The sequence below is a fragment of the Wasmannia auropunctata genome, unplaced genomic scaffold (genome assembly GCF_000956235.1).
Source record: "Wasmannia auropunctata unplaced genomic scaffold, wasmannia.A_1.0 LD336034.1, whole genome shotgun sequence".
NCBI classification, from domain to species: domain Eukaryota; kingdom Metazoa; phylum Arthropoda; class Insecta; order Hymenoptera; family Formicidae; genus Wasmannia; species Wasmannia auropunctata.
The window spans coordinates 56,483-66,418 of NW_012026856.1; the positions used below are offsets into that span (position 1 = coordinate 56,483).

General features: G+C 38.7%; 1 protein-coding gene across 1 annotated transcript in view; it reads right to left on the reverse strand.

Moving 5' to 3' along the window:
* The window catches only part of LOC105452293 (glutamate receptor ionotropic, kainate 2-like), a 54,439-nt gene extending 45,007 nt beyond the window's left edge, over positions 1-9,432 (reverse strand). Inside the window, exons 1-3 of the mRNA XM_011693268.1 lie at positions 9,380-9,432; positions 8,898-9,039; positions 1,034-1,201 (exon numbers count right to left, since the gene is read on the reverse strand). Coding sequence (XP_011691570.1) covers positions 1,034-1,201; positions 8,898-9,039; positions 9,380-9,432 — 363 coding nt within the window. The remainder of the gene's footprint in view (positions 1-1,033; positions 1,202-8,897; positions 9,040-9,379) is intronic.
* Positions 9,433-9,936: the final 504 nt, after the last annotated feature.

Sequence of the window (9,936 nt, forward strand, 5' to 3'; positions counted from 1 at the left end):
TTGATGCTTTAAGCATCGATTTATTAGATTACTATTAGGTTCTGAGCTACGGAGATGCATGCGATATGCGGCCACGTGGTGTTATAAGAACCTAAAATCAAGATTTATCATTGCGCAACAATTATCGCGCTGATTCCCATTAGCCTATTTCTTTCAAATTGTTGACATTTACTGGGAATCCTTAGAATTATTAATTTTTTTATATGTTCTTGATTTTAAACAATTTTTGCCTTTCAACTTATGGACCGCACTGTGTACCTCATCTTGGCTTTTAATTCGTTCTTCGAAGAGAGAACGCGGATAATTTAAAGATAAATCAGTATTGCGTATGCCTGTTTAATCATGAAGATTTTGATCTTCTCACGTCACTTACAATACCGATTGTTAGCGTGTTTGCCCGACAGAATTGAGAATGGAACCGGACAGTCATTCGGTCCTTTGCGGTATTCGCATTCTTATGAGAATCGGCATGTGTCACGGGGAATTCAATTTCCCCGCGGTGGTAGTCAAGTTTCAAATAGGGTAATACCCAATTATTACATTCGCTCCGTTATTCTCAGCCATGTCAAAGAGAGCGCGAGCTTGCAGGATCTCGCTAAGTCTCGCGGGCGAAAGAACCGGGAAAGAAGTAGATCGATGCGGCTGTCAAGCGGGCTTGCACGAAGAATGCGAAATTAGAGTGTTATTACGTGAGACGCGCGGCCGCCTTAAGGACGGGGAACATATTTCGCCGTGAAACGATCTTTGCATTTGCATACATAACATCCTGCGCTTACACTTTGTGATGCCCGTATATCTTGCACCGCGTATTATTTATATTTATACTTTATGCCCGAGACGAACTTTGAGCGAGAGCGAAATATCGGCATCGGCGAAATAAACGACTTCAATATGACGCCGTAATACGCGGCAGCGGCCCACCCTCCCTCCCTCTCTCTCTCTCTATCTCTCTTTTTCTCCCTCTTTCTCTCTCACTTGCACGGCAATCCATTTCCGGTTACTATCGTTAACTTTCCGTGAGACGCATCCTTACCTTGTTACTGTTCTGTCCCATGTCGAGCTCGCGATTGTAGCGCTTCTCACCGTAGATCCAATCCTGAATTACCTTCTGGATCTCCGGCTTCTCCGGGTCCACTAATCGAAAGGCAGTGATATTGGTCCCGCCGTGCTTGAATTCTTCTAAGTCGACGGTATGCAAGTCCTGAAAAGAATTCCGTTTGATCCGTGACATGAATTCCTATTAGTCGCACGCTTTTACACTAGATCAAAATTTTATATCAGCCGCATTCCATATGTATATAGATACTGTAGAATATATAGTCTTTTTCTGTCATCGCACTCGACAGATTTCGACGAGTAAGTACGCGTATACAATTTTTAAAAATTATCTTAGATATTCTCTATCGATCGCTCGAATATTATTCGATCTCACGAATGTTATCTTATCTTACGTGTTAATAAATGTTATCTTAGAAAACGCGCGGATGTAAGAGTAGTAATTCAATATTTTTACGAATTTAAATAAAATCTTTCTCCGCCGTGATATCGAGCATGCGAATAATAAAATCAAAAGGCTTTCTGAAAGAAGCAACGATGCTTCAAATTAGAGTTGGAAATTCCGTTTCATGGTTTGCCCTGGATTAATCACATAAGATAAATCTCAATCGGATTCACATGGTAAAGCCAATGTGACGTTAGATTTTCTGGAGGATTTCCGCTCAACGACAAAACGACTTGGTTTAGATTACATAGGGTTTCGCGGATCACTCTGACGGACGTCGAATCTGGTAAAGCTGGACGATTTCTGTTTGACTCTTAAGATTGATGTTTTGTTTTCTGTAATAGTTTAGTTTTTGCCAATTTTTATCGTTGCGAAAATCTCGCGTCCGACTTGTTAGAAGGAAAAAAAAGCATTCATGTTATTCTCCATTCTCTGCGTCGTTCCTTGCTCTCCGCGACTCCTGACTATTCCCAGCAATCAAAGAGGAATTGAAAGGTCGACGTTTTATATTGGATGAGGAAGTCATAAAAGCAGCGCAAGCGATTTGCGAACGCCTTTCAGTTAATGGATTTTGTATTGACAAGCGTAAGGGAAGTGAGATGAGACAACAAATGATTCCAACGTAAAATGTATTTTTAAAAAATTACATGAAATACATTTTGAAAGACTGAAAAAGTAAATTATTTAAAACTTAATTCTATTTTACATTACATTTTAAAACGCCCTTGTAATTTTGTTTTATTAAAATTTTACGATAAAATGTACTCTCGCTTTTGTATGTGATAATTCAAAATATTGTATTAAATAATTGCGTTTACATTGTTAAAACATAGATACATGTATTATAAATTAATACGTAATTATATTAATATAAATATTTAATTCTACATTTTAATTCAAAGTTTAGTTAAAATAATAAAATTGAATATTTCAGATTTAACTTCGTTAATCTTAATTAATTTTTTTACTAAAATTGTGGAATTTTGTAATTGTTAAATACGCGATAAAAAGAATAAAAAGAGAATTTTTTTAAACAATGCATGTAATTCTCAATATTTGACTTACAATTTAAATCAAATATACAAATAGAAGAAAAAAGAAGTACACTTCATGTTAATTCTCGATAAGATAACCACACTAAAAATACGTGAAAGCATTAAAATAAAACTTTCGATAAGAATCGATACAGCAATTATCTTGATGAACTTTATTGTAACAGATTGATCATTTATCGTGTATGTTTCTCTTATTTTTAGAATTACCCTAAATATAATATACGATATGAAAAGCATCGCCATTTATACTTGCCGCGATTGGCACTTGAACGGGAAGGACGTTTGAATTTGTATTCCTCATGATAGTATTCAGTAGCTATCGACAGGAGTGGAGATAACTCAAGCATGGAGCATCTGCCTCAGAGCCGGTATCTGTATCGGTGACGCTTGTGGGCCGACGTGATTTAAAGTCGCGCGCAGCTCGAAGGCGTATCCCCGGCCCATCTTTTCAAATACTCGCGGTGGATCACGTCGCGGCCATTTATTATCCTTTGTCCTGCATCCGGGGCATGATGGATAAGCCCCGTGCCCCCGGATCCGCTGTCTTCGCCAAGTAGATGGACACAGTTGGCGACATCGTATGTTCTCGATGTCTCGCGAACCGATTGACCGTCGCGCGGTGATCGATCATCGTCTCGCCTCGGGCTACATCCGGTTTGCACTCTTTTCAAGATACGTTGCAACGCGACGGCGCGGGCGGCGGCGACGATATCGTTTGCCACGTAGAATAACGCGCGCTGCAATAACGGCGTGGGATGCCTGGAATGCATCCCCGTTACATTTACGAACTTCCCTCGCCCTTAATCCCGTTCTGTCTTTTACTACCCCTTTGGTGATCGTTGCGCAACTGCACGATTACGAAATCTCTGGGGAGGCAGCACGAAGATGAAGGCCATGAAGAGAATCATTTGGAAGCGCAACTTTGAAGATTACGAAAATTAGTACGTCCAAAATTTGCACCCATGCTTAATGAAGTGAAATGCTAATGCATATTAAAATTTACTTTTTCTCAGTGAAATTATAATGTAATATTTTTGGAATAAATGAGGTGTTGAAAAAATTTCCGATGCATAAATTTATTGATTAACATAAGATTCGGTCAATACGGAGTATTAAATTACAAATAATAATGAAAAAATATAATAAATAGTAAAACATAAAATCTCGTAAATAGTAAATAGAGTATACTAAATAATAATGTCCTTGTTGACGAAAAACTGCTGCCGAATTTGTTTTAAGAGATTTTACCAAGAGAATTATCCAAATAGGCATATTAATTATCGATGTACACTGTTTGCAGAAGCAATAATGGATAAACAAGAAAATGATACATGGACCATGTGTATTATGATCATTATATAAATATACTCAATAAATATAAATAAATAACTACATAACATTAATTAATACCTTTGAGTAAATGAGGGCAATGCGGAGAACAGTTTTCGTTGATAATATTAATGGTTATTAAATTTAAATCCTTTTACTTCATTTTTTTTTAAATAAGTTTAAAATTGCTGCTTATTTCATCATCGGAAAATCATTATGTTACCCCATTTACTCATCAGTTCCAATTACTTCACTCGATGCGTATTTAATAGACAATATAATATTGCACGTATGCACCGATTATTGTCATCGCGGGGATAACCGGTAAAACGCGGGGCCAGCGGCGATGAAGGCTGGAAAGTGCCGCGAGGATACGACGGCGAGTGCTGTGTTGTTGCGCCCACTCGTGCTAACCTTTTTCAGCGTGGCGATTCTCCCTTTCGCACACGACATTTTACTAACGTCGCGTTATACGCGTGCCGTGGATTCTGCAGTGATTAAATCCTATGTTAACACTCGTGGAGTAGAGAAATTCCGTTATTTACGTCTCACGTATAGTTATATGTACAATAGTTAGCGCAGCTCGATCCGATGACGGTCAGAGCGCGAATATCTGTTGGACACTCTTTTTGTCTACGACACGTTGGAAAAAAAATAGATTGTCGCATTCTCTTCTCGCGTCCGTCTCGATGCGAAAGCAAAGGTACGTCGTAACGTATACGTGTAAATATGCCACGTATACTATCGGATTTTTGTTCATCAGCAAGACTAACATACGGGCGAATAACAAAAGAGAGGAGTGAACTCTTTTTTTTTCCTCAATGCGTTATCATCGCGCCCGCGGCATATGATAGATCCGGCAAGAATATCGCTTTTCACACGGTGCTGCGTGAGCGCGCGGCTGCGGAGTCTATCACAAAAATTTCGTTTTGGCTCGTAACTTGTTGTTTGAAACGGGAACAGCTAGCGAATCTGTATGCGGGCTCGGGGAGTATTATCGAGAACGTTTGACAGATGTTCAGTTTCTACGTCGATATGTGCCGCCTGCACAACCATCGGCGGCTCGTTCAAAGAAAATATTGTTTGCGGCAGTATATTTAAATATTTAATTCGCTGCAGTCTCGATTATATTTGCACGATCGCGGTGACAATTATGTAACAAAATGAACTATTCTGTTAGTTTTGTTAGCTGTTTTACCTTTTAGGAGAGAATGACGGAAAATTATTACATTTTCCGCGATAAAATATGTTCCATTAATTTTGCTCACGTTACATGCAGGTAGAAGTATAATACGATATTAGAAATTGATGACAGCTCTGTTTTTAAATTATATAATATGAAGGATCCGTAATGGCTACGATTAGATCTTTCAACTTGGTTTATATTAAAATCCTTCGAGTTAGCTCGGATTTTGTGTTTAAACATAATTTGGCTTTATGTAATAATATTGGATTATTTTCATATTTAATCACTAGTTAATTACTTTACTAATTTCATTAACAAATATAACAGCATCTATATATATATATATATACATATCCCTTTCAATAAGTAAACTTGAGTTCTTTAAAGGATTTTCAGGATTTCGTAGGTTTCCTAATTAACTTCTCTATAAGCGACTTTCGAGATTTCACAGTTTCCTGATTAAAGACCCGTGTTGAAAGCCGTTTTATTTGAACGGAATTTTGCTTGAGAAGTATTCTATTTCAGCGCGGAATAGGATATTCCCGCCCAAGCTCAAGAGCTCCAAAATGTAACGCGAAAATCCAAGGGCGTATCATCCTAAGCGATGGATGTCCGTAATAAGCACCTTAATGGCGGCCAAGACTATAACGACTATAACAATCATCGTAACCGTAACAGGCATAATAACCGTAATGATCGCGCGGGGACTAGGTACGATACGTCGACGTCACGTAAATTCGAAGGCGCCTGCAGAATGCTGAAGCAAAATTCAGAACAGGGTCTCCGCAGTGGGACCGCGTGTGAGCGGACTCCCATAATTTCATTGCGAAATCACTGTTTCATGAGGCGAACTTAATTCGATGAAAGGTAATTCGTCGAAAGCCAAGTGGAGTGACCGAGGAGCAAGATTCATTAACACACACATACTCTCTCTCTCTCTCTCTCTCTCTCTCTCTCTGTCTCTGTCTCTCTGTCTCTCGTCCAGTCCGCGCTGTGGAAAGGGCCGTTCCCGCTACGATGTGTACCTATATATCCAACCACGTGTAACACAGCCATGCGGACTTCCCGATCGTGCCGCGGAAAGGTCAGGTTGATGGATGATGGCCAATTTTTCCCTCCGAGAGCCCTGACGACTGACCGACGTAAGTGAAAATAAATAGTCTCCGACGCGGGACATATCGTCTCGGGAATCACGGGCGGCACCGTTAAATTCTCCCCCTACATGCAATGGAGATCGGTCGCGACATTAAGCAATTATTAAGCAGTCCTCTATACTTTTCATCTCGCCGAGCTTTTCCACGTCGAGAAATCTGGTCGCGCCCGTCTAACGATTTATCACTCGCTTTTTCCACTGTATTAGATTAACATTTCGTTTACTCGATGATACTTTTTTTTTTTTATTAAGATCTCCGCTCCATTTATTCTCGCGATTTTTCTCTCGTCTGCGTAATAATTAATATTAAGAGTAAACATCTTACGCAGTTTATAAATTAATAGTCTGAGCTGATAGCTATAGGCTAACGGTGCGAATTTTACAGGGAAACCATTAGGGGCGATTATAATATTATTAATGATATTTAGACACATCATTAATCTTTTTCAAGTTGTTGTTAATAAATATTAAACAAATGCTGTATCAATTTTTATCAATTCATTGAAATCGATACAGGCGCAACCGTCGGCGTTGGAACATCGCGCGTCAGTAAAATAAAATAAAATAATGGAAAAGGAAATATTTTTGCAATAAAATTTAGAATTTGATATAAAAAATAATTTTAGGCTAAATTTAGATAATTCACTGCACTGTGACACCGCTAAACGCCCTCTGTTGTTCCGGAATTGCGATATCGGCGATCGATTGTACATTCGTCGTCAGCATTAATCCGTGTTTTTCCCCGTAAAACAAACAGCCCACCGTCAGTAAACAGTCAACGGAAAGAAGCCGGAAGAAAAAGCGTAGCTCGATTCTTCCGCGCCCGAACAAATACCCTCGCTGATTTACATTTTAATGGATCTAAATTGAAATCTAGTAGGGGAGGGGAGGGGCGGAGGGAGGGAGGGAAGAGGAAAGTACCGAGATAAATTGCGCCGCTCGCGGTTATATAGCGTGTCCGTTTAAAGCCCTATTTATTTTTTATCACTTATTGCTGTCGCGGATGTCGCGTCGGCGCGGGCGCGACGACGCGCTTCCGCGGTAGCGCGACTCTCGACTCTGACGTGATGCCTCCCTTTCCGTTTCCGCTCGCGTCACCGTCGAGGCGGCTGTAAATTACTAATTATCCTGAGACAGCTTCCAATTTTAACTGCAGCAGGCCGACGTTTCCGCTTTTTTACTCTTTCGAGTGTCACATTGCGCGTTTTGCACTCGCGTAACGTTTTCATTATGCTCGCAATGAGCTTGCAGACGAGCTAGAAGCAAATTTTAAAAACGAATTTCACTTCTCATACTGCAGTTAAAAATGACATTCCGACATTATCTGGTGACCTCGGGATAAGCCACACCCTGATGGCCTTGCGAGCGATTGAATCGATCATTATTATCGAAAATTATTTCTTTCTCTTGGAATTATATTCTAATCTAACGTCAAAAAAATGACATAATTTATTGACGCTTATTTGCATTATCGATCGAGAGTTGACTTTCTTTTCTAATTTAATATTTAACGTCAATCTAAAGAGCTTTTTTTTTAAAGCTTTTATTAGTTGCAGGTATATTCGGCCTTAACAATTCATAATAGATTTTAATTTTAATATTTTATAGGTCACTATTAATAGTATTATTTAAGAAAATTAGAATACATCTTCTTTCTCAAACGCTTCATTCTGAATAACAATTTATTTGCGGTATCAATAGAATTTATTATATTCGCTCCGTGGTTTCATAGAGCGCGACAGTGTGAAATAAATTATTATATAATTGCAGATATATTCTTATGCCTTAATAATTCTTAATAAACTTTAATTTTAATATTTTATAGGTCACTATTAATAGTATTATTAAAAAAAATTAGAACACATCTTCTTTCTCGAATGCTTCATTTTAAATAACGATTTATTTGCGGTATCAATAGAATTTATCATATTTGCTCCTTGATTTTGCGCGCGACAATATAAAATAAATTATTATATAGTTACATATAATCTTATGCCTTAATAATTTTTAATGGACTTTAATTTTAATATTTTATAGGTCACTATTAATATTATTAAGAAAATTAGAATATATCTTCTTTCGAACGCTTCATTCTGAGTAACGATTTATTTGCGGTATCAATAAAATTTATCATATTCACTCCGTGGTTTCATGGAGCGCGACAGTGTGAAATAAATTATTATATTCAAGATAATATAATCGAGCAAATTTGTCCGATTCTATTATCTTGAGTATAATAATTTATCTCCCACTATTACAAAATAGTACTGCAAATTCAACGTTGAACTATTTTACGTTTAGCTGCAATCACGGCAAATCACTGCCTGGCGAATGGCAATTCTGATGACCAGCCGCCGTTCGCACAGTAAGCGATTCCTCGTCTTTTCAGTCTTTGGTAATTTACGAGAGATTCAAATATTCCGGGCGTAAAATTATCGATCTCGAATCTTCGTGGCAGCGCCAAAGTCCTTCGGCACAGGCTTCCTCGACAGGGACACTGGGAGGAAGACAGGGAGAGCCGCAGGTGGCTGGGACGATGAAGATTGCGCGAATTAGTCTTACAAGTAACGCGCTTGATGCAATTTCGCGACTCTTACATCCACGCCGGATTACTTCCTGGCTTATGACGGACGGAAAGTCGATTGTTAATTGCATTTAATCTTGGGTACCTACCAGTGAGGTGATAAGGTAGCTGTGATAGTCGCTCATCATTCCAATCTGTTGCGCTTGCTTCAGCACGTCGTAGATCCTCTCGGTGGAACAGTCCAGCACGATGTGCGACTCCGCGGAATTTTTTATTTGTTTCAGCAGCGGCCTGAAACAAAAATGATGACTCTGTATAAGATATACATTCTTAAATTTATTTAAAAAGAATATCGAATATTGATAAAAGCGACGAAAAAAGTATTTTAAAGTATCTCAAAAGGCGTGCTGTCTCACGAAACATGTTTACTTCAAATCCTTTCTATAGTTTGAAAAATATAGATTAGATGTGATTGGATGAAACAGCGAAAAGTTTAAAGAAACCGATAGAAATCTTTAATTAGGAATTACTTGATGTAGCCGATACAAATGGTGGAAGACAAGTATCGAATAACATAATATAATAATATGAAACTCGATCTTTCTGCAGATCCATTCGCGCGAAAACTCACTCGCTCGCTCTCGCAATGTTCTTCGGGGACAGAACGGTTCCGATTCCGGACATGCTTTTCGTCGTGTACCACTGATAAAAATTTCATACTACTGCCGGCTGCTCTCCGGCCTCCCGGCCACCCTTCGGGTTTCTCCCTCTCGCTTCCCGTCATTCAACATGCACGATAATGCGAATCTCCTTATGCAGCCCGTGGAAGTCGGGACCCGGGCTCGCCATGGGAATTTTTCATGCTCTATGCATAATTTAGCGAAAGTGCCCTTTATGCTCGCGTTGCTCTCGTAGCCGTATCGTCCTGTGAATTTCATTTCTACCCCCCCCCCCTCCTGCGTCGACGACGATTGCATCTCTTTCCGTGTCTGCGACTTTATCGAACGATGAAATGGAGAAGGGGAGAGTGTTGACAGAAATGGGAGTTATGGTAGTTTTGAATAAACAATTATACCTTCTTTAGGATAAAATATAACATCATTTATTATTATTGTTATAAATAATTTATTTTATTACTATTTTTTATATTTATATTGATTATATTATATTAAAGGGATTTATAGCAAT